This window comes from Macaca mulatta, chromosome 6 (genome assembly GCF_049350105.2).
Source record: "Macaca mulatta isolate MMU2019108-1 chromosome 6, T2T-MMU8v2.0, whole genome shotgun sequence".
Classification (NCBI taxonomy): domain Eukaryota; kingdom Metazoa; phylum Chordata; class Mammalia; order Primates; family Cercopithecidae; genus Macaca; species Macaca mulatta.
The window spans coordinates 179133256-179157607 of record NC_133411.1 but is presented as its reverse complement, the minus strand read 5'-3'; the positions used below and the strand labels follow the sequence as shown (position 1 = coordinate 179157607).

The following is a 24352-nucleotide window of genomic DNA, read 5'->3' as shown; positions in this document are numbered from 1 at the left end:
ATTAGAATGGTGGTGGAGCCCTTTGTCAGCTCATCGTTGGTTCTATGGAAAGCATGCCCAGTCTCTTTTCTGTTCCCAGTTCTGACGTGCTCTCCTCTCCTCCTCCGTCCCAGGTGCCTCCTTTCACCCTTCCCCCCATCTTCCCCTCCAACATGGGGCACGGGGGCCCTCAAAAGGATCAGACATGGTAGGATGGAGGTTTGCAGGAAGAAAATAGACTGTGGATGTCCTAGAGTGGAATTCTAGCCCCAGCTCACTCCCCACAAGTGGAAATCCCCTTCATATCCCTGAGCCTCGGCTTTCTCACTTGCGGAATGGGAATGCTGGTAACTCCTGCATCACAGAGTTGATCACTAAGGTGTTAAGAGGCAGAGGCCCAGGGTTAGTTCTTGACAAATATGAGTTTCTTTCTCCTCTCCCTTCTCAGTTCCCTCAGGAAAGCCTTTGCATGGCATCCCCATATCTTAAGAATTCTACCAATAACCCTGGTGAAAGAGGCTCTCCGGGGTGTGATGTCGGTAAAAGAGGCACACAGTGCTCCAGGCTGGCTTCTCTGCAGCTGACCTTGTGGAGACTGAGAGGGCCTGAGGTCTGGAGTGTAGGGAAGAGGTCACAACATGGCCGAATGCAACCCACAAAACGAGTCGTTTGGTTTCACAGATTTAGCTCTCACAGTGCTTAAGTCAAAATTATTTGTCAACAATTAGAACTCAGAGCATTTTACATAAAACCCAGATTTAAGGATTCCTTTTGAAAAAGCAGCTCCAGCAACACCAGGCCCACAGGCTTTTAGGCGAAACATCTAGAGGCTGCCCACTTTGGGAGGGTGGGTGGGCGGGAGGTTTCTCCTCTGTTTGCCACAGTCCCCACCACTCCCTATATTGTTTCACATATCACTCTTCCCCTCCTACTCAAAGCCCTTTCTGTGGGTTGTAACCTGCCTGCCGTATGTGTCTTCATTTCAGAACCTGACAGAAAATGACATCCAGAAGTTCCCCAAGCTCCGGGTGCCGTAAGTACTCCTCCAACTCTATGGGTGATCTGGGAGCAGAGGTGGGAATAGGGAGTAGTGTGAGTGAGTGCTGGGTCAGTTCTATGTCACTGTTGGCTTGAAATAAGAAAGCAAGTAGGAAGGATGAGGGCAAGGACAGGATGTGGGGAACAGAAGTTACGTGAAGATCTGGAAAACAGAAGGCGCAGAACCAGCCCAGCTGGCGACCTGGATGCTCTTGCCAAAAACAAGCCCAACTTTGGCCCGTGTTTTCATTTCCTCTCTTCTCATGGGGCTGGGCCGGTGAAAATAGCACCAGTGTCAAGGTTTCATCGTGGCATCACCATTGACTCAGTGATGGCTTAAGTTTTCTTGACCTCCATTTCTCATACAGTAAAATGAGAGCTGAACCAGATGACGGCAATGGACATGATTATGTGTCGATACTGAGTGCTTGGGAATGGCTGCCAGGGAGGTTATGTGGAGAAGAATCCCAAGGAAAGGGAGCTGTGATTGATTATTCATGTCTGCCGTAGGTGCTGAAATGGGAAGTTGCAGTATGCGTGTCATGCCATGTATTTTTCATCCCTCTAGTAAAGGTCTCACACACTCAAATACCTGCAGGAGCCCACTATAAATGTGTAAAATTGGCACACAAAGCCCTGTTGTTTTGTTTTGTTTTATCATCATTGGACAAAACAGTGGTAAACATTCTGTGTGATGAAATATTTCTCCATTATAAGAAAAATAATAGCACAGTTATCATATGATGAAAAAAGTAACCATCGCAAAGCCTCATTGTTGGTGAAACAATAGAGAATGGTGGGGACTGTGGCAAATCAGATATCATATGTTCCATTCAAAGAGTGCAGCAGCTCCTCAGCTCCAGCCAGTGTGGACCCAACAATGTCCAATCTTCAAATTTATCAAGAATAACTAGAAATATGGGTTTCACATGATATATCTCAATTTTTAAACATTGGTTCAAATGTTTTAAATATTGTGAATGCCACAGTAAACACACCTAAGGGCTACATATAGTCTGTGTGTTACCAGTTTGAGTTCTCTTCTCTGGACATTCTATGAGGACCCTTCTCTTACTCTAAGGGTCTCAGAGCTCATCATAATAAAAGGGAGTAGGCCAAAGGACTAGGAGGTGGGGAGATCTCATGAATAGGTAAGAATGCTGGCAGCTCAATTAAGAAGAATATTTTTAGCATGACTATAGGCTTTCCCTTGTCTGGAAGGGGGAAGGAAAAGAGAGGAATAAGGATTTGCCTTTGGTGCTGTCTATCTCCAGGGACACATGTTGTTGAAGATGGCTTGAGCTTTCTAAGGATATCCTCTAACCACATGTGGCTACTTCAATTTAAATTAAATTTAAAATTCATTCCCCTGAGGCACTAGCCACATTTTAATAGCTATGTATAGCTGGTGACTACTATGCTGGAGAGTACAGATATGGAACATTTCTATGATTGCAGAAATGTGATGTTGTAGAGATAAACCATAGTTATTTGCAAAACAGGGATCTTTACACACAGGTATCAGAATTGGTGGCTGGTGGGGCAGTCCCAGGCTGCAGATGTGTTAAGTTTGGTGACCACTGTGCTTTGAAATCAGGAAAAGTTTCACAAAATCCAGCCTCTTTAGAAACAAGTGAAAGATGTGGCAATTTAGGGCATATATTCTACTGTGGCAATAGTCAGCCGGATCTGATGTCTGCTGCCTGTTTAGTTGGGATTTGTGCTCCCCAGTTCACCAGGGTCCCATCATTCCCTGAGGGATCATCCTAAGGTGCATCAACCATTTATTTCATATCATGGGAACTTTGGCTTTCGAAAAAGATGAAGCAACAGGGATCAGATTTACTTTCCCACCTGAAATAACCAAATAACCAGGCAAAATACATGAAAGAGCAATTTTCAAGACATTGGGCATCAGACACCGAGGGATGGAAAACAAAGTCGGTGAAGTCTATGGTTGTTGCTGCTTTGAGAATCTCCAGGCCATGGCACAGGGAGCAGGGAACACAGTGCCGGGTCTGGTGGACGACTTGAGCTGAGGAGGCAGCAGAGAGTCCAGGAGCCTGGAGTTCATTCAACAGGTGTCAGCGAGGAGAGAGCTGCATAGAGTCAGCATTCTGGGGAGCTTCAGAGGGGCCCCTCTTTAGCAGAGCACAGATCAGTCCATGCATGAAAGAAGAGACTACCTGTAGGTGGCAAAAGAACTACTCAACAGTACTGGAGGAAAGAGTAGCCACTCACAGGGCTGGAAATGGTGCCTTTCCAGCCTGGCTGGAAAACCTGGAGATTCACAGTCACTGGGTAGCATGCCTGGAAGGATCTTGCCTTAGCAGTGGGCAATAATTAGCCCTAATCTAAAAATTGTTCTGATCCTGGCTAGAAAACCTTAAAAGCAAGACCCAATAGAAACAAACTGCTTCTAAGTAACTTAACTACATCTCAGAACAAAACTTAAAACTATTTATAGGAATGCAAAAATATTCACTACCCAACAAATTAAATTTATGATATTAGGCATCTAATCAGAGACTAACAAGCATGCAAATGAGCAGGAAAATATAACCCACAACAAGGAGAAAAACTAAAACATCAAAACTGACCCATAACTGACACAGAGATTAAAATCAGCAGACAAAGAGAATGTTGAGTGTATTTCATGTGTTCTAAAAGTTAAATTTGGGCATAGGAAATTAAAAAAATACAAAACAAAAACCCAAACAGAACTTCTAGAAATGTAAGCTATAAAATCTGAAATTAGAAATACACTGCTTGGAATTAACAGCAGATTAGACATTGCAAAAGAAAATAGTAGTAAACACGAAGATACAGTAATAGAAATTGTCCAAATTGAAACACACAGAGACAAAAAAACTAAAGCAAAACGCTGAAAAGAGCATCAAGGGGCTGGGTGTGGTGGTTCACGCCTATAATCCCAGCACTTTGGGAGGTTGAGGTGGACGGATCACCTGAGGTCAGGATTTTGAGACCAGCCTGGCCAATATGGCAAAACCCCATCTCTATTAAAAATACAAATATTCACCGGGTGTGGTGGCAGGCGCCTGTAGTCCCAGCTACTCAAGAGGCTGAGGCAAGAGAATCACTTGAACCTGGGAGGTGGAGGCTGCAGTGAACTGAGATTGCACCACTGTACTCCAGCCTGGGTGACAGGGCAAGACTCCATCAAAAAAAAAAAAAAAAGCATCAAGGAATTTTGGGACAATTTCAAAGAGCCAAATATATGTCTAAAGTCCCCAAAGGAGAGGAAAGAATGTGCATGTGAGTGGGGTAGGAGAGACAGAAATAAAACACTTGAAGACATAATGGCTAAAAATGTTGCAAACTGGATGCAAATTATAAACCCACAGATCCAAGAGGCTCAACAAATTCCAAATGTAAGAAACAGGAAGAAAACTAGCTCTGAGGTACATCATAATCAAATTGCTCAAAACTAATGATAAAAAGAAAATCTTAAAAGCAGTCAGAAAAAAAAAAGACATATTACATACAAAGGAACAAATGTAATGATCACAGCAGCTTTCTCGAAAGTAAAATAGCAAAAGAAAAATATTGTCAACCTAGAGTTCAATACTAGGCAAAAATATCTTCTAAAAATGAAGACGAAATAAAGACTTTTTCAGACACACAAAATCTGAACTGTACTGCCTTTTAAACTGTAGGTGCTTTTTAAAAGTCCTTCAAGCAGAAAGGAGGTGACACCAGATATTAACCTGGATGTGTACCTAGGAATGAAGAATGCCAGAAATGGTAACTATGTAGGTCTATGTATGTACGTGGCCCTTGAGGGCATTTGAGTTTGCATCCTGTGGTCCCTATACAAGATTAATAGTTCCATAATACTTTATTCATTTAGTGAACTGCTATTAGATAACTACAATGTGTCAGGCCTTTGTTAAAATTACTCAGGCTACAAAGATATGGGACAGAATCCTCATCCTCAGGACACTCACATTCTAAAGGGAGGTCAGATAGACAAGCAAAGCAACTATACTACAATTACAACAGTGCAATGGTGCGTGCATGCACAAGTTCAAGGGCTAGTAGGAAGGCAGGAGTAATTTTCCCTAGAGTATTCAGGGCAGACAAGGGAGGAAGGGACCCTAAGTTAAATCTTGAAATAGGAAGGATGGATTGGAGGACATTCTAGAAATGGGAACATATTACAGAGGCACCACCCAGTGTGCCTGGCGGAACGGCCAGTGGGGCAGAGCAGCTGGGGCGTATACCTGGGTGAGTGGAAAGCAGAGGCTGAAGTGACTGGTTGGGGGTGGTGTGCCACAATTTATAAAGGTCCCGTGAGCAGTTCTCAGGAGCCAGAGAGTGTTGGTGAAGTAAGCATCGAGGTAAATTTGTGTCTTATCTCTGTCCAGGACATGTAAGTGATGATCTGGAGGACAGCCCAGCTGGGGACATGAGACCAAGTTAGTTGGTAGTGACCAAGATCCTGCCAATGAGCTAAGAACCTCCCTTAGCACTGTAGCTATGAAGATGGGAGGATGGAAGAGATTTAATCAGAACAGTGGAAGGACAGAGATAAAGAAGTCACTTTCAACTTGGAAGATCCTTTTTCACCTTAAGGCTAAGCTCAGCTGATGTCTTCTAGCTTTTTAGAGAGCCTGGAGAAGGTGGTAGGGGTGGGAAATGGCTTCTGGTTAGCGTGAACGGGAGAATTATAAACACGTTGCGAATGGACTGGGGTGGGATATTTCTTTAGCTCTCTGAAAACTGAAACAAAAACTTGGCCTGTGAGGGAATCCCCTCCTCCAATGTGTTTGAATGGGCACCCTAGATAGACTATGAGCTCTGCCTGCCAATAGAACATGAAAGGTTAATATGGAGAACGATGGAGAAGATATCAAGGGAAGGTCCAGGCTGCCCTAATGAGGTGACTTAGAGACTCACTGTCCCTCTTGGCAGAAATGTGTAACAAGGACCAATTCCAGCTCTACTTCCAATGACTTATGTGACCTGGGACACATCCCTCGACCACCCTCAACTTCCTAAACTATAAAAGGAAAGAATCGGTTGCAGAGACTATACAAGCCCACGAATTTTAAGTGTTATTATTTTGGGTATAAACAGGCAGAGAGGAGAGCTTAGTGAGAAAAAGCTCAGGCTCTGAGGTCGGATGCTTGAAATCCAATCCTTCCATTCACAGGCCGTGAGACTTGAGGGCAAGTTAGCTCAGTTCTCCGAGCCTCAGCTTCCTCATTTGTATAATGCAAATAATGATAGAACCTACCTCAGAGGGTTAATGGGAAAATTAGGGGAAATAATGGGAAAATAACAATATGCACTGAATAAGTGTTGGCTATTCTTGCTTTATGTAAAATCCCAATTAGAGCAATTTTAGTTTTTTAACTCTTCTGTCTTTCTGGAGAGGAGAGATTAAAGAATAGAGAGGACATAGGGTTTTGGAGTGAGGGAGATCCAGGCTCTGAAGCTGACTTTGCCTCCCGCCAGCTGTAGGACCTCGGAGAAGTCATTTAAGCAATCAGCCTCAGCTTCCTTGTCTGTAGAAGGGAAAAGAGCTAACTTCTAAGGAATGGGGAACATTGAAGAAGGCAGCAAACATAAATTGCCTGGTGCTGTCCTTGATACTTACAGGTGTTCAATACTTTATTCATTCCAGCCCTTGTACACAGGTTTATTTGTCTTGATCATTACCCCAAAGGCCTTTGGAAAAGAAATTGTGTTCATGTACAGAAAACCAAAACAATATTACACTCCTCTGAATGTCTCTATTTCCTTCCCTGACGCTTACAATATAAGTATTAAATAGATTTTTAAGAAGGTAAGTTGTGGTGAGGAAGGTTCTCTCAGCCTGAAAATACTGTCACTCTCTCAGGACATCGTTGATCCCAAGACACCTCCAACATTGTAAAGGTGGAGGATTTTTAAAGAAAAAAAATAAAGGCTCCCTTTATAGGGCCTAGGTTGACCCTCATGGTACAGCTGACGACAGTCTGGTTAAATCAATAGAATACATGAATACGTGTTCAAATCTACTGGTGCCTTTTCGGAGTTCATTAAAGGAGCGGATGCTATATGTTTTGCATTTAAATCCACAGTGTAACTTTAAAATTAAGGAGAGGAGAGTGACAGGTGGAGGCAGCAGATAGGTATTGGATAATCCTCTTTCTGCTGGTTCTCCCTGTAGCCATTACCAATAGTGCAATTAGGTTGGGAAAACTTACGATTCAAGCTGAGAAATAAGCAGAAGTGTTTGTCTGTCTTCCTGAAAGGCTGTGAGTCTAATGAGAGAAACAACCTCCTGAGGCATCTCCTTTGTGCCTATTTCCCTACCAGAGACAGAGAAGACAGGAAAGGTGTGGGGGAAGGGACACAGAGGCGAAATGAATATTCCTGTGCCTGTTAAAGAATGTGGCCACTCAAATGCCTGTAATCCCAGCACTTTGGGAGGCCGGGGAGGGCAGATCATGAGGTCAGGAGATCGAGACCATCCTGGCTAACACGGTGAAACCCCTCTCTACTAAAAATACAAAAAAAAAAAAAAAAAAGACAGGTGTAGTGGCGGGTGCCGGTAGTCCCAGCTACTCGGGAGGCTGAGGCAGGAGAATGGCATGAACCTGGGAGGCGGAGCTTGCAGTGAGCCGAAATCGCACCACTGCACTCCAGTCTGGGCAACAGAGCAAGACTCTGTCTCAAAAAAAAAAAAAAAGTACGGCCAGCCCTCAGCAAAACCAAAAGAGTGACAGGGCCTCTCTCCAACATGGTCCTCCCCTGTCCCATTCAGTGGCTAATTGCTGTCCAGGGACCCAGGTCTCGTCAGTCCTCAAGGGCCCTCCCACAGGAAAGGTGCCTCCCTTGGCTGTTGCTCCTTCTCTTCCAGTGCAAGCCCACAGCTCTCAAAGTGAAGCCTCCTCTCCCCATAAATGCTGGTCACGTGCCTTTTGACAGCTGCGTCCCTCAGAGCCTCGCCCATTTATTTTGAGTTGGAGTTTCACTCTTGTTGCCCAGACTGGAGTGCAGTGGCACAATCTTGGCTCACTGCAACCTCCATCTCCTGGGTTCAAGTGATTCTCCTGCCTCAACCTCCTGAGTAGCTGGGATTACAGGCATCACCATGCCCAGCTAATTTTTATATTTTTAGTAGAGATGGGCTTTTGCTACGTTGGCCAGGCTGGTCTCAAACTCCTGACCTCAGGTGACCCACCCGCCTCGGCCTCCCAAAGTGCTGGGATTACAGGCATGCAACGCAGCTGGCCAGCCCTGCCTTTTTTATTTGTAAAAATGAGAATAATTATACTTGTATACCAGGAAAATGATCGTGAGGCACCAGGAAAACACTCCATGTAAAACTGCAGTGGGACATGGGTGACAAGTAGGGAGAACACCCTGTGTCCTCAAATTATTATGTCCTACTCTTCCGCTGTCGATCGAGGCCTCAGGTTATGGTGAAAGGCTCCTTCCTGAGTCTTAAAACATCTGGCTGCCTCTGGCTTCTCAGGTAACAAGGATAGAATTTAGAAGGTTTAGCTCTTGGTTCAAGGGACGATCTTTTTTTTTTTTTTTTTTTTTTTTTTTTTTTTTTTTTTTTTTTGAGACGGAGTCTCGCTCTGTCGCCCAGGCTGGAGTGCTGTGGCCGGATCTCAGCTCACTGCAAGCTCCGCCTCCCGGGTTCCCGCCATTCTCCTGCCTCAGCCTCCCGAGTAGCTGGGACTACAGACGATCTTTAAAGACAGAAAGAACATTTTGTTCCTTGGAAGAAGGACTGGAATGAAGAGTGAGAGCAGGATTGAGCATGGGAATGTGTGCAGGGAGGAGGGGTGGGGAAAAGGAGAGGTCCAGGGTCCCACTGCGAGAACAGCGCTGCGGAAGAGGCATCTGCCCTACCCAGGGCCTGGAAGCCTTGTCCTGGGAGGGAGCAGCAGGCAGTCTGAAATCTGAGCCCAGGGAACAACGCTCCTACTGTGGGAGGGCCCCATAAAAGGAGTAGGTCAGAAGTTGGCCAAAGCTGTGGCAAGAACACGCTCTATATCCATAAGCCAGTACACAGCTACACGTGCCACAGTAGAGGAAACGAAGATGGAATTTTCACGGGACAATGGATGCTTTGTGCGCTGATATTTTCTATTCTGTACCCCTCTCCTTCCCTTTCCTTTCCTGCTGTTCCCTTCCCTTCCCTTCCACCCTCCCTCTCTCCCTTCTTTTCCGCCTGCCTGCCAGCCTTCGTTTCTTGTATAGTTTCTTTCGTCTTGTGTCATCAGCAAAGTTGATTTCTAGACCCACTAGTAGGTCTTCCTTCACAGTTGTTCAAGCATGGGGGAGAATTAAAGGGCTATATCAAAGGCCAGCTAAGGCCTCGTATACCCCCACTCCCCTACTTCACTCCCTTTAGAATCACCAAGTTCCTTCTCCTGCCTTTCCTTCTCCTTCTCTTTAAAACAAGCAAACAAACAATTTCATCAGTGTCAAGAATAACAGGATTTATTTCACAAGCTTTTTGGATCATCATAAAAATCACCTGGGGGCTGGTTGATGTCACTGAGCCTCAGGCTTCTCCCCGGAGAGTCTGTTCAGGTAGGTTTGGCTGGGCCTGGTGACCAGTGTTTGTAACAGGTAGAGCTAGGTAATCATGATGATCAAGCCCATCAGGGATTCACTAATCAGGTTTAACCCCTGTATTGTGCTGATAAGGAATCTGGGGCCAGGTGAGGGCAGCTGCCTTGTCTGAGGTCACACAGTGGGCGCCACCCTTGGGGCCAGACATTGCAGTTAGACTGTCTGTGCCTGCAGCCCCTGTACCTTGTACATTACCAGGAGAGCCCTTAGACTGAGAAGATGAAGACTGGCCCCCACCATGCTGCAAGTTAGGGATGCAGCTGGGCTGGAACCCAGGTCATTGTAGAGTGCCACCTTCCTACAATGGGCTGGCTTCCTCGGGGGAGGTTCAGCCCATTTCCAGGGCCAGCTAGTTCCTTAAACTAAGGCAAGCAGAGAGGACTACTGCCTATGGCTGCCCAGCCCCCGTCACGTCTTGCTCTGGTCCTGAGTGAGGCGTGGGGTTTATGGGGTGAAGGGAGAATGAGTCACCTCCCTCCACTCACTGTCACTTGGTCCTCTGGGGGTAGGGTGTAACTTGAGGGTTTGCACCTAGTGATAGCCATAGCAACCACCTCCCTGCTGTGCCCACCATCACTGTTGCCCCGTCCACCAGTCCCTGGCAGTGGTCCCATAGGCTTGGAAGGTGCTTCCGGTAGCCCATTAAAGCAGGAGAACCCTGGGAGCCCACACTTTGCTACAAGCCAACTGTCAGGCCCAGTTCTGCCCACCCCCCCGCTCAGCTCTTAGCTGCTCCTCTGCTGAGGCCTGCGGTTTGGCATTTCCTTCCTCACCCAGTTCGAGCCCCAGCAGCCTCCAGCCTGGCTGTAGAGATACTGGTGAGAGGCAACACCACAGAGAGCAGGAGGTTCTTTCAAGATCCAAAGCAGCGCTGTGAGCTGGTCAGAGCACCGTCAAGCTCTGTAGGAGGGCGTTGAGGTGAGCTTCAGTCCCGCCTCGCTCAAGTCATTACTGAAATGTCACCTCTTCAGTGAGGCCCGATCATTTTAAATGGCAACCGCACCCCACCCCTGCACTCCCATCCCCCTCCCCAGCCCCCCACGCTGCATGCGCACGGTGCATATGCATCACATTTTCCCTCCTTAAAGCTTCCTCTCCACTAGCAGGGATCTGTCTGCTTTGTTCATTGATGCACTTTGAGCACTTCTAAGTTCCCAGCACTTAGAAGGCCCTCAGTGCACATTGTTGAATAAACAGGTGACAGAATGGGAGTGGCTGCTGCAGCCAGCACTGCCTGACATGGCAAGGACACAGAACACTAACGGGGCTCCCTCGCCCGCTCTGTAGGAGTCCTTCCATCCCACATGCCCATTGCCTTCTCGAAACAACCACTTAAAGGAACCAAAAAGGACCATGTCACAAGCACTCTGACAGCTTGGTCAGGAGGCGACTGGGAAGCCCCCACTGCTGCTCTTAAAACCTCTCCCTCTGCGCAGTCACAGAAGCCTGGAGTTGTCAACAATATTATTACAGAGAGCAAACCTTTCCCTTTCTCCTTCTTTTTCCTCTTAAGTACCCAATGTGTTGATCAAAATTTGTTTATCCTATTATTCTAATGAGGTAGGAGGTTTGGATCCCATTTCTTTTTTTTGTTTTGAGACGAAGTTTTGCTCTTGTCCCCAGGCTGGAGTACAGTGGCGTGATCTCGGCTCACTGCAACCTCTGACTCCCAGGTTCAAGTGGTTCTCCTGCCTCAGCCTCCTGAGTAGCTGGGATTACAGGCATGCAGCATGCCCGACTAATTTTAGTATTTTTAGTAGAGACGGGGTTTCACCGTGTTGGCCAGGCTGGTCTCAAACTCCTGACCTCAGTGATCTGCTCACCTCAGCCTCCCAAAGTACTAGGATTATAGTCATGAGCCACTGCGCCCAGCCTGGATCCCATTTATTGGGAGAAATGGGGGAGTTGAGGGGCAGGGGAGGTGATGGAGGAATCAAGAAATGGTGGCTGCTAAGGACTTCCTTTGCTAATTTAGCAAGTTTATTTTAGGCTAAACTCGTTACTTTGAGATGGTCGTTAAGCAGAAAGAGTAGAGATCATGAGCCACTCTCATAGGCAGGCCAGGGACTCAACAGTGTCTGCCTCCAGAGAGCTTGCAGCAGAAAGGGAACTGACACAGGGGTGTGTGCGTTGAAAGGGCACTGGCTTGGAAATTAGAAAGGCTAGCTTTCGGTGCTGGTGTGAGTTGTGGGAAGAAGGGCGGTCTTTACCACTAACTACTGTGTGGCTTCAAGCTAGTCCCTTTTTTTAAAAAAGAAAAAAATATGGAGTCTCCCTCTGTCGCCCAGGCTGGAGTGCAGTGGTATGATCTCGGCTCACTGCAACCTCCACCTCCTGGGTTCAAGTGATTCTCCTGCCTCAGCCTCCCAAGTAGCTGGGACCACAGGCACGCACCACCATGCCCCAGCTTTTTTTGTATTTTTAGTAGAGACAGGGTTTCACCACGTTGGCCAGGATGGTCTTGATCTCTTGACTTCATGATCCGCTAGTCCCTTCTTTGTCTGGGCCTCTGCCACCTCCTCTGTAAAATGAAATTGGACTGATAATCTGAGGTTCCTTCCAGTTGCCCCAAATCTTGAGGAAACACTAAGCCTGTTGACTACCAAGGGTCTTGTTGGTCTCATCAGTGACCAATGGGGCTGGAATCTCAAGTTCTGGATGTTTGAGAGACTGGAATGGATGCTTGTTGCTAGGGCACGCTGGAGATACAGTTCTGACAGCAAAGCCCTCTTGCCCCAGCTCCCCCAGCTCTATCCTGGGATTTGGGGATTTACTAGTTCTGACATGAAGGAACCTGGGGACTAAGAGTATCTTCAAGTGTCTTCGTCAAAGCTGGTCTCAGGGACATGAGTGATTCAGGGAGTCGCTCATTCTGCAGCCCCTGCCATTATAGAGAATACCTCCCCAAGCTTTTATAAGAATCCACATCACCGAGTGGCAGTCTGGGAGGGGAAGATGGAAGGCGATGGCAGCCCACAGAACAGCCCACTAGAGGTTGTGATAAGAAATCTCCAAGGAGCAGCTGATTCCTGTGGGTCTAGATGATGGTCTGAAGATTCTTGGAAACAAGACAGCACTGCCAGGTCATGCAGAGCCAGGGGACCTCAGCCCCAGGAATAGTAAGACAAGAAAATACATGGCTATTGTATCCAGATCCTAAGGCTCCTGATTTTCAGAGGGAAAGCCAGGTGTGAGCTGACAAGTCTTTAAAGGGGAGCTCTGAGCTGGACTTGGAAGGTTCAGGCAGACACAGATCCGCAAGGAGGAAAGAAGGCTTCCTGGGCAGGAGGAAGGTCTGGCCTGGAGAATAAGGTGGCAAATTCTGGGAGGAAGTGAGGAGCAGAGGGTCCCTGCAGAGGTGACAAAGAGGAGGTTGGCTAACGTTGGCCCTGGTGCCCCAAGTTTCTATAGACCAGGGGACATCAAGGGTCAGGGGGAAGGTTGAGACTGAGAGAAGGTGGTTTTGTCTCTTCATCTGTCTCTTTATCTTGCAGGATTCTCAGTAAGTTAAGTCAAGAAATCAACAAGAACGAAGAGAGGAGGAGCATCTTCACACGCAAGTGAGTGGGGCTGGTGTAAGGAAACGCAAGGTTTTTCAATCCCAAGTTGAACCTTAAAAGGGAGGCACAGAACTGTTTTTGCCTTACTTTTTGACCTGCATTGGTCCCCTGAATCCCAGGGGTCTGGAAGATGGTGTCCAAGGAGAGGAAGGAGTTTCCTCCCCTGCCCTGCATCCTGTCCCTGGGTCTGGGACATCAGGGGAACTTCCCTCTAGAGCATCAGACAGTCATGAGCTTCCAGTCATGCCACTCATGTGGCTTGGTGATTTCCAGAATTTTCAGGGTATCCTAGCCCCAGTTGCTGAGCAGCAAGGACACAAGCCCCTCTTGAGCAGTGAGACATGTCCTCCACTGGGGCTCCCTCTCGCTGGGTCAGATTGAGGAACGAGGGAGATCGCCTTAAATCAACAGGACCGTTAACGCAATGCTATTTGCCTTTGCAGACCCCAAGTCCAGCGGTTTCCTGAAGAGACAGGTAAAGCTATCAGGGCTGAGAGGTGATTGCTTTAGTTGGTGATAGGTATTTCAGTTTTCTTGCCTTTCTGGTTCCGGGGGCTCCTTGAGTTCATTCGGGTGACCTTACTGACTTGTCTGTCAGCCATTTCTTACCCAGAAAACAGTTTGGGTCTAGATGGAGGGGAGGAGATGTCGCTCTGCAGGGCACCTGGCTTATGGCCCCTGTTCTGCTGGGACCATCTTCAGAAACACACTGAGGAACTCTGGGGGCTCTGTAGAGGAAAACAAAGGGACCCCGCCTCTGAGTGAGCACCTGAGCTGAGCTAGTCCCCCTGCATCTGAGTCTTTAAAGCAGCTTGTTTTTTTTTTTTGTTTTTTTTTTTTTTTTGAGACAGAGTCTCGCTCCGTCGCCCAGGCTGGAGTGTCGCCCAGGCTGGAGTGCAGTGGCGCGATCTCGCCTGACTGCAAGCTCCACCTCCCAGGTTCATGCCATTCTCCTGCCTCAGACTCCTGAGTAACCAGGACTACAGGCACCCACCACCGCGCCCGGCTAATTTTTTGTATTTTTAATAGAGACGGGGTTTCACCATGTTAGCCAGGATGGTCTCGATCTCCTGACCTCGTGACTGCCACCTCAGCCTCCCGAAGTGCTGGGATTGCAGTAAAGCAGCTTTTCAACTGTTCAATCGCACAAGTGTTGCAATGCAGATTCCTGGGGCCTGGCCTGTCCTGCTGAGTCAGAAGCAGTAGGCACAGGCCCCCAGGTAACTACAGGTCTTAAAGCACTTCCTAAATCGCTGTTACACATGTGAAAGGTTGAGAACCATTGCTCATGCTCAGGTAGAATGAGCACCTTGGGTAGGGTCTCTGGAGCTGACAGTAAATGGCTCAACCCCCAGGGGTGTGGAAGGTAGGTGGAGGCCGGGGAAGGAGCATTGGTGAGGGAAGGCATCAAATGGGGAAGTTTTGACTTTCCTTCAAGCGGCGGCTTTCTTCAGTGCTGACGGTGGTGTCATCTCCTTCCACAGAAAGCCATGAAGAGGACAATGGGGGCTGGTCGTCCTTTGTGAGTATGGTGTGGGCTGTTCTTGCACCTTTACAGCAGTGTCCAGGGCGGCTTTGTGATATGGACCCAGCATGGAGCCAAGTGGAGTGGGGCTCTAACATGGTGCCAGCACACACACCCAGGGCACAGAAAAGGTGCTCTGCATAGGGCCAGACAGGAAATAGTTTTGGCTTTGGGAGCCATGCAGCCTCTGTCTCAGCTACTCAACTCTGCTACGGGAGCACAAAAGCAGCCACAGACAATGAGCAAACAAATAGGCTTGACTTTGTGCCCATAAACCTTCATTTACAAACACAGAGGGTGGGCTGCACATGGCCCTAGGCTGTACTTTGCTGACTGCATTTTACCCACTGCTACCACCCCCCACTCACAACCCCCATCTCCAAAAATGGACACTCCTAGAAATCTACCCTCAAGTAGCTTTTCTCATGGACTTAAGTCCCCATTGGTGGCACGGAGGGAGAAGAACTTCAGAACCCACTGTTAGCCCGGAAAAGACCTCAAAAGGGTGCGATCCAGTTGGTTTTTACATTGCAAGGTCACAGTGCCCACTCTGAGAGTCTGATGGATTGTACGGCCCCTCTCCAGGAACCTATATACACAGTCACCACCCACGAAGCAGTCTCAGGCTAAGAACTCTATTGTGGACTGTAACCCAATCTGTTCATTTTACAGATGAGGCAACTAAGCCCACAGGAGAGCAGAATGTGACTTGTGTAGAACACAAAGCTAGTTAGAGGCAGACCTAGGACCCAGGTAACCAGACCCTCAGTTATGTGGTCCTTCCCATAAGAGGCTGCCTCTAGTGCCTTTAGAAAGCAAAAACAGGCCGGGCGTGGTGGCTCAAGCCTGTAATCCCAGCATTTTGGGAGGCCGAGGTGGGTGGATCACAAGATCAGGAGATCCAGACCATCCTGACTAACACGGTGAAACCCTGTCTCCACTAAAAATACAAAAAAATTAGCTGGACATGGTGGCGGGTGCCTGTAGTCCCAGCTACTCAGGAGGCTGAGGCAGGAGAATGGTGTGAACCTGGGAGGTGGAGCTTGCAGTGAGCCGAGATCACGTCACTGTACTCCAGCCTGGGCGACAGAGCGAGACTGTGTCTCAAAAAAAAAAAAAAAAAAAAAAAAGCAGAAACAAAATGTCCCTTGTCCTATTGGGATTCTGGTAAAAGAAAGCATTTAATTTGGGGGGAAAAAAAGTTTTAGCTAAGTTTATGCTTTCTACCTGAAAATGAAGGAATCTCACAGATTTCTTTGGTACAAAGGGGAAACAGCCCAGAGTTTCCGCTGAAAAGCTTCTGTTTACTCACAGAGGCGGAATCCCTCCGTGCAGCCTTTCTCGTGCTGCGTCTGAGGCTAGTCTCCAATCCTCTCTGTAAACTGAGGGCTTCCATTCACCAGTGGCTATAGAGCTTGGCAGCTCCATCATGTGCCCAGCTCTTTGCAAGCACATACAGGGAAAGGAGTGGAGATAAAGGACCCAATCCTGAGCATTTCACAGTATGGATACCCCATTTTAAAAAGATAAACTGAGGCATAATGCAATTTTTTTTTTAAGGAGTTTATTTGAGCAAACAGTGATTCATGAATCAGGCAGCACCAAACCAGAAGGAGGCTTTGCTGAAGAAGGATGAGGGATAAGCGTTTATAAAGTGAATGTGGATATAATACAAAGAAAATATTTGGGCTGGGTGCAGTGGCTTACACTTGTAATCCCAGCATTTTGGGAGGCCGAGGTGGGCAGATCACAAGGTCAAGAGATGGAGACCATCCTGGCCAACATGGTGAAATCCCGTCTCTATTAAAAATACAAAAATTAGCTGGGCGTGGTGGTGTGTGCCTGTAATCCCAGCTGATCGGGAGGCTGAGACAGGAGAATCACTTGAACCTGGGAGGCGGAGGTTGAGTGAGCTGAGATTGCACCACTGCACTACTCCAGTGTGGCGACAGAGTGAGACTCCATCTCAAAAAAAAAAAAAGAAAGAAAGAAGATATTTGATGGATTATAGTTATAACCGATCTCATTCAGTCTATCTTGCTGGAAAGCTCCTAGTTATATAATTATAAGTTTGCTGGCTACTTCTGATTGGTCGAGCTTAAGTTCTGTTTTTCTTTAATATAAACATTGACAAGAAATAACCCAAGTTAACTTTTGCTTATGCTTGCAAATCAAGTAAGGTTTAGGTCACTGATGAGACTCAACTGGTTTTGTCTGCTCAGGGATTCTTCAGGCCTTGTCTCCATTTTAATTTACTTTAACACACATATGGCAGAATATAATTAGCAACACCACCATGCATACAAATTTAGAAGCCAAATGATTGGGAGAAAATGATTGTTCTAGAAGCAGAGAGGAAAACCCTGTCATTTGAGAAAGGTTGATAGGGTAAAGAGCTGGTGTAAAGTCAGGAATGACGGGCCTAGGGCAGACAGGGTGAGGGAGGGGTCAGCAGCGGCTGGAGGGAGGCCACGTGCCTGCAGACCTCCATGCTGAGGCTCTTGATCTGAAGCAGCATTCCTCCGGGGCTCTGCCCACCTGCTCCTAAGTAATAACAACACTGACAGGGCAGGACAAAGTCATTTTTTGGAGTTGGGAAGGCACCCAGTGCTCACTTTGCCACTCTATTGTTGATGTTTTTAATATTCCTCAAGTCAAAAACAAACACAGGAATCTTTCAACAGAACCACTTAAAGACAGTCTGCCTGAGACCACCCAAAGCTGTCAGGATTTCTAGGACATTGGAACATCTCTTTCCTCAAAAAGTGGCCACTTCCCATTGCTTTTTCCCACACTGCCCTTGAGCGTTGAGGTCTGGGCTCATTGACTCGCGCCCTAGAGTTTGGCATGACTGTGATGAGCACTCATCACTGTTGCTGATGCTGCTGCCTCTGCTTGGGAAGTCATTCCAATGCTCGTTCACCTTCATAGACTGCTTCAAAGGCAAAAGCACCCAGCACCTCGGGCTTACTTTCCCTGAGACCCAGGAAGAAGCAAAAATTAAATACAATAAAAAATCTAAAATTTCGAGATTCTTTCCAAGAGAGCAGCTTCACACTCAGTGTCAGATTTCATGAATAATGGATGTGTTGATACACTCAACTCTCAGCAAAAAGAATAGCACAGCCTCTGACCGTCCCCTCCTAGACACAACCTAATCTGCCTTCCACTTAACAGGCTTTGTTTATCTGTTTTCCCCATTAGCTAGGCCTTCAATGCTGCGCTAGGTTATAATGAGAGGACATTTTTTGAGCACAGGCACACTTGAACAGAAGTGGCAATTAACTAATATCATCACAAATGCTCCAGGCCTTTAGTCTTTCTCTTGGTGATGCCTGGAGCAAAAAATGTGTTAACTCAAGACAGAGTCTATTCCAGTACCCTCTATCCAGCATCCTTCTCCTTTCTTCTCTTTTTCTCTGTGGTGCAAAAAGGTGTTGTGTAAAATGGTTGTCTGAAGACCTTCACCAGGTCTCAAGTCCATGACTGGCTGCCCCTGTGATACGGTGCTCCCTGACCTCAGATTCCTCATCCGTAAAATGGGAGTAACTGTCTTCAGGCTGCCTGGCCCCGGGTTATACTGTGATGAGGCTTGGCAGGGAGAGAGTGGGCACAGGCACATCGAGGGCCGCACAGCCTCTACAAACTGCGCTGTCCCTATCACTGCATTGGCAGGAAGAAGATGACTATGAAAGTCCCAATGATGACCAGGATGGGGAGGATGACGGAGACTATGAGTCCCCCAATGAGGAGGAAGAGGCACCCGTGGAAGATGACGCCGACTATGAGCCGCCACCCTCCAATGACGAGGAGGCTCTGCAGAACTCCATCCTGCCTGCCAAGCCATTTCCCAACTCCAACTCCATGTACATCGGTAAGGGCCCATTTCTGGATTTTCCGGCCCCAGCAGCGCAAAGCCAAACTCCCCACTGCTGCACGGAAGACCGATGCCCCAGCTTGCCCGTGTAGCAGAAAGCTCTGGGTGTCGATACCTGCTCGGCTTCTCAACAGCTATGTGGCTTTGTTCGAGTAACTCTGCCTCTCTGGGCCTCAATTTCCTCATCTGTGAAATAGGGTAATAAATGTACAGACCACATAGGTTTGCCGTGAGGACTACTAATACTGCAACCAATTCTTGCCTGCGGTGGCTGCCATCAGCATTGAACTACCACCTAAGGCTGTTTGGCAGTTTCAACTCATTATGCAGTTTACTCAGGTACTCCAAGAGTACTTGTTCCTCCCCGTCTTTTTTTTTTTTTTTTTTTTTTTTTTTTTTTTTTTTTTTTTTGAGACGGAGTCTCGCTCTGTCGCCCAGGCTGGAGTGCAGTGGCCGGATTTCAGCTCACTGCAAGCTTTACCTCCCGGGTTTACGCCATTCTCCTGCCTCAGCCTCCTGAGTAGCTGGGACTACAGGCGCCCACCACCTCGCCTGGCTAGTTTTTCGTATTTTTAAGTAGAGACGGGTTTCACCGTTTTAGCCAGGATGGTCTCGATCTCCTGACCTCATGATCCGCCCGTCTTGGCCTCCCAAAGTGCTGGGATTACAGGCTTGAGCCATCGCTCCTGGCTGCTCCCCGTCTTTTGACCAAATTACAGTTACATAGCATTATTATGCTAGAATAAACATGAAGATATTGAGTAGGGTTTGACTGTGACTTTAAAAAAAATAGACAGTATTTACGATTTTTCTTGTCTATCTGTCCTTTTGGCCCACTTCTCTCTCCATTTGTTCATTCAACAAACATCGTTGATGTGCTGAGAGCCCAGGTCCCATTCTCAGTGCTTAGAAATGATCAGGAAAGAAGACACAGCCCCTGCCTCCTCGGGCTTACATTCTAGTAGTGGTGTTGACAGAAAATAAACAAATATATACGTGCATAATATACTTTCAGGGAGTAAGCTGAAAATGGAAGATCGGTACCACAGAAAACGAATACCATTTAATCCTCTATGTGGTATAACTCATTTTCATGTTAAAGCCCTTTCACAAAATGCTGTCTCAATGTCTCATGGTGGTTTTTAAACATCTGTGTAATAAGGATAACCATGATCAAGTCTATTTCTTATATAGGGAAGTGGAGGTCCGGAGAAGCAATGGATAAGTCAGTTGTTGAGTGCCTTGTGTGTGCCAGTCATTAAGATACAGAGTGAATAAGACAGCCCTCGTCAAGGGACTGACAGTCCGGCGGGTGAGGCAGCCTCCAACAGATGAGCCATGAGGTTACTTAGTGAAACTGTGACACAGAGACAGGAAGACAAGTGCAGGAGATGAGGCTGGAGCGTTTGCCTGAGGGTGTAATCTTTAAGCTGTGATATTAAACCAAGATTAAAGGATGAATACAAGTTGGCCAAGTGGAAGTGGATGTGGTAAAGAAGAACATTTGAAGCAGCAGAAATGGCCATGCAAAGGCCCTGAGGCTCAAAGGAGCACAGCCTATTAGAGAAGCTGAGAGATGGCCAGTGTGGGTGGAGTGGGGCGGGATTAGGTCAGGCTGGGCTTGCTCCTACCCGCTTCCCTGTGGAAGAACTGCACCTCTCCAAGGCTGGGACTAGAGTCAGGCAAGAGAGGCACCCAGGGCACAAAGCATTAGGAGGCCCTACCCACTCACCCCTCTTGCTTGATGGTCTTGTCCTGGGCTTTCCCTGTCAAAGGGGTAGGAAATTGCCAGCCTGTCAACCCGGCCTAGGGACACTTCCCTGGAGATCTGGATAATGTGAGTTTCTACCCAGATAATGTGAGTTTCTGTTCAAGGCAAATCTAGCTTCCACTTAAGAGTCTGTGGTCTGGTAAGAGAAGTTGGTGACCAGCTCCTCCCTTTATGGGAAGAGATGAGCAAAAGGAGGAAGTGTCAGGGAGGAGAGAGCCCAGGACATTGGAGAGGGGAAGGAAGGGCAGACAGAACAGGATCCCTATGGCAGTGAGAGCTGACTTCACCCCGCACAGGCAACTGGGTGTGCCTGTGAGATTTTTGGCATGCGTGTGTGTCTCTTGTGCACGCGTGTCTCTGTGTGTGCAGGTGTGTGCATATACATATGTGTGCGTGCATGTGTGCACATGTGTATATTTGTGTGTCTGCATACAGAGGCATGTGTATGTATACTTCTTTACAAAATTGTCTGAAAATCCTCCCTTCCAGTTTTGGCTGAGCTAATTGCAAAGAGGCCTTTCTTGATTGGCAAAATCTCGAATAAATACCTATTCCTGTGAAGTGCAAAGAGAGCCGAGCCTGCGTATAAGGAGAGTGACACAAACTAGGACAGAAAAAATGGGCAGGGAAGGGTGGGTGAGATCCAGGCTGGGTCTCCCCGTGGCTGGGGCTCCTGCTGGCACTGGTGTGGGCCTGGGGGTCCCGAGCTGCATATCTGTTCCTGGAGACCCCTGAGCTTGGCTCACACTCCCATTTCACTTTAATAACCTTGTGTTTCCACAGACCGGCCCCCCTCTGGGAAAACCCCCCAACAGCCTCCTGTGCCCCCGCAGAGACCGATGGCCGCCCTCCCGCCCCCGCCCGCCGGCCGGAACCACTCGGTAGGCCTCCTCCCGTTCTTTTACTTGGTGTCCACTGCAGTTATTTCCTCCGCCAGAGAGAAAAATAAAACTATAAACATCTTTATCTCATTCTAATTTTGTAAGAAAAGATTATAATGTTTTCCCTCGGCTGGGGAAATGCATACCCAAGCACTCACAAGTGTTTCTTTTCTGGGGTCAAATACTGGTGGTTTTTGTTTACTTCCCACTATTTGAGAGAAGTGAAAACTGTAAAATAAACCCAAAGAGAACTGAATTAAGCCCGTGGCACCTACTGGTGTTGCGTGGGCCTCTCGCCTGCAAAAAGACTTGCGCCACCTTCTGGCCGACACCTGAAATTCCAGGGACAGGTGCCTTCCGACCGGAGGAGACAGAGGTAGCAAACCCCGTTTTCTCTTTCTTCAAGCATACAGCCTAGCTCTTGTGAATCTGATAAGTTTCCAGAGTGACCCTGAGATGCTCAGACTAAGGAATTGATAGTTACGAATGTGTTCTCTTCACAAGTTTATCCACAAGTGCATATTACCTTTGACATTTGAAGACCTTTTGAGATTCAGGATTCACTTATTTAATCAGCAAATATTGACTGAGCAGCTACTATGTGCCAAGCAGAGTTCTAGGCATTGGGGATAAAGTGGAAACAAGATAAATGAGGTCTCTGCTTTCTTAAAGCTCAACTAGGGCTAGGGGGAGACAGGTCGTCAGACGGTAGACAGATGTCTGAAAGAGATCATTTGAGTAGTTATGTGTGGTTGGGGGGACAGAAGACCAGGTAACATGATGGTGTGGAGGGGGGAGGTGACAAGGAGCTGGGACAGAATGAGCCAGTTGTAGGAAGAGCTGGGAGAAGAACATTCTAGGCAGAGGGAAACAAGTGTAGGGATGCCAAAGAGGGCATGACCTTGAGATTTTCCAAGAACTGCAAGAAGATTCTAAGGTGGAGACCCCATGGGTACTGAGAAGGGATCACAGGAAAGAGTTGAGAGAGCAGACGTGGGCCAGCTCAGGCAGGGCCTTGCAGGACATTACCGAGTTTTAATTTTGTTTCTAATGTGGTAGGAGCCACTGGAAGTCTTATCAGGAAAGTGACATGCTCACTCCGCTGCCTGCAGAAAAGAGCTTACGTGGCAGAGTCTAGAACAGGGAGCTCAGATAGGAGGCTACTGCAGTAGTTCAGGGAAGAAATGGTCATGGATGTTTTTAGGCAGAACATGAAGATAAGGAAAAGTGAGCAGATCCAGACAGGTTTTGGGAGTGCCAGGTCTTGCTGATGTATTGGAAATGCTTCCTAACGTTTGGATCTTTATGCAGCCACTACCACCACCCCAGACCAACCACGAAGAACCCAGCAGAAGCAGAAACCACAAAACGGCAAAGCGTGAGTACAAGGGCTGCTCTCTCTTGCCCTGTTCCCACCAGGCACTCCCCTAGCCCCACCCCATCCCCAGCCGACTGCTTTCTTCTTTTCATTGATGTCAGCCTTTTCCCCTTCCAGTCCCTGCTCCTTCAATAGACAGAAGCACCAAACCTCCCTTAGATCGTTCATTAGCTCCGTTTGACAGAGAACCCTTCACACTAGGTGGGTATGATTCACATTTAATGCATAGTAATAATGATAAGCTGTTATAAAGTGCTTCCTGCATGCATTTCACATGCACCATCTCATGTAACTATGGCCACAATACTAGGAAATGGAGACTAGTAGAATCATCCTCATTTTACAGATGAGGAAACTGAAACACAAAGAGGTACCTTCCCAAGATCACACAGCTACCAAGTGATGGGAGTAGAGACCTAAACCCAGATTTGCCTCATTAGAAAGCTCCTGCTCTCTGCTCCTGGGGGTGGTGCTGCTTCTCTATGTGATGTGTGTGATCTGTGTACAGAAATCCCATTGTCCTTCAGCCAAGAGGCTTTGGGGTACAGAGAGAGGATCTGAATTGAGACAAGGGGGTTAGGGGAGCTGGTGTCTGCTGCCTTGCCTGCTACTTAGTAGCTCACAGACCACTGGGATGTTAGTTTTTCAGGGCTCAATCTCCTAATCTGTAAGGTGGATGTTCTGTACATAGAAAATGCTTTATAAAATCCCTAAGGTGCTATTCAAATGTCAGGGATGTTTTGGTTTTAGGTACACAATTGACCAAACTTGGGTATACCACAGTCCTTTTTCTTCACAATTTACACGGAATATTCTTGGATTGCAGTTACCTTCATGGGGAGCTATTTTCAATTCAATTCTAAAACTTAGCTACCATTTATTGAGCAACTACTGTGGGGCAAGTGCTCTACATACTGCGAATACACCTACAGTATCTCTAATCCTCACACCAACTCAACAAAGGACATGCATTTTTATCCTCACTTCTCAGATGATAAAATTAAGGGTCAAAGAAGTTGAATAATTTGCCTAAATTTGAACCCTCGTCTTTCTGACTTCTAAGTGGGGGCTCTTTTCCACCATATCACGCTGCAGTTGAGGACCCTGGGTTTTAACTTGCTGTGAACTACATGAGTCTGAGGAAGGAACTCTGTAACTGAACGGAAAGGAGCTCAGAATCCCAGCTGCCCCTCACCCCTTTCTTGGCTGTGCTCTGAGCCAGGCATTTAGCTTTCTGTGGCCTCAATCCCTTTTTGTCTGTCAGCAAAATGACTTTCAGTTCTTGGATTTGAGGCTGCTGCTCACTGCTCTTTCCCCGAAGTACATCACAGCTCTGCTGAGTCATGCAAACCTATGCTGGCTGTTTTGGCTTGGAATCATCTGCTATAGAGAGCTGTGTAATTACATGGAAATGAAGACAGATTTGACTTTAGATTCCAACCCTGCTCACTGCCATGAGCCAAGACATCAGAAAAGTGGAACACTGACATCAAATCCTTCACAATCCCCTCCTGACACAAAAGTTATTATTTTAAAAGATTCTTTTTTTCTATATTTAAAAACATTTTTAAAAGACACACTTTTCTGACAATTTCTGTTTTACCCTTGAATTAGTCCCTTTTCTGTGATGTTTTGGAAGGATTACTGACTTCTTAAAATGTTTACACTCCACATGAGACTTTTAACGTACTCAGAGAATATGCAAAAATTGGCAAATTTTAACATACTTATTAGAGGTT

At 47.1% G+C, this 24352-nt stretch overlaps 1 protein-coding gene across 1 annotated transcript in view; it reads left to right on the top strand.

Annotated features, from left to right (window-relative positions):
• Window positions 1–24352, top strand: part of LCP2 (lymphocyte cytosolic protein 2) — a 50523-nt gene that overhangs the window by 8954 nt on the left and 17217 nt on the right. Inside the window, 8 exon segments of the mRNA NM_001266541.1 lie at window positions 966–1012; window positions 13116–13181; window positions 13625–13656; window positions 14666–14703; window positions 18382–18580; window positions 21138–21235; window positions 22547–22613; window positions 22731–22814. Coding sequence (NP_001253470.1) covers window positions 966–1012; window positions 13116–13181; window positions 13625–13656; window positions 14666–14703; window positions 18382–18580; window positions 21138–21235; window positions 22547–22613; window positions 22731–22814 — 631 coding nt within the window.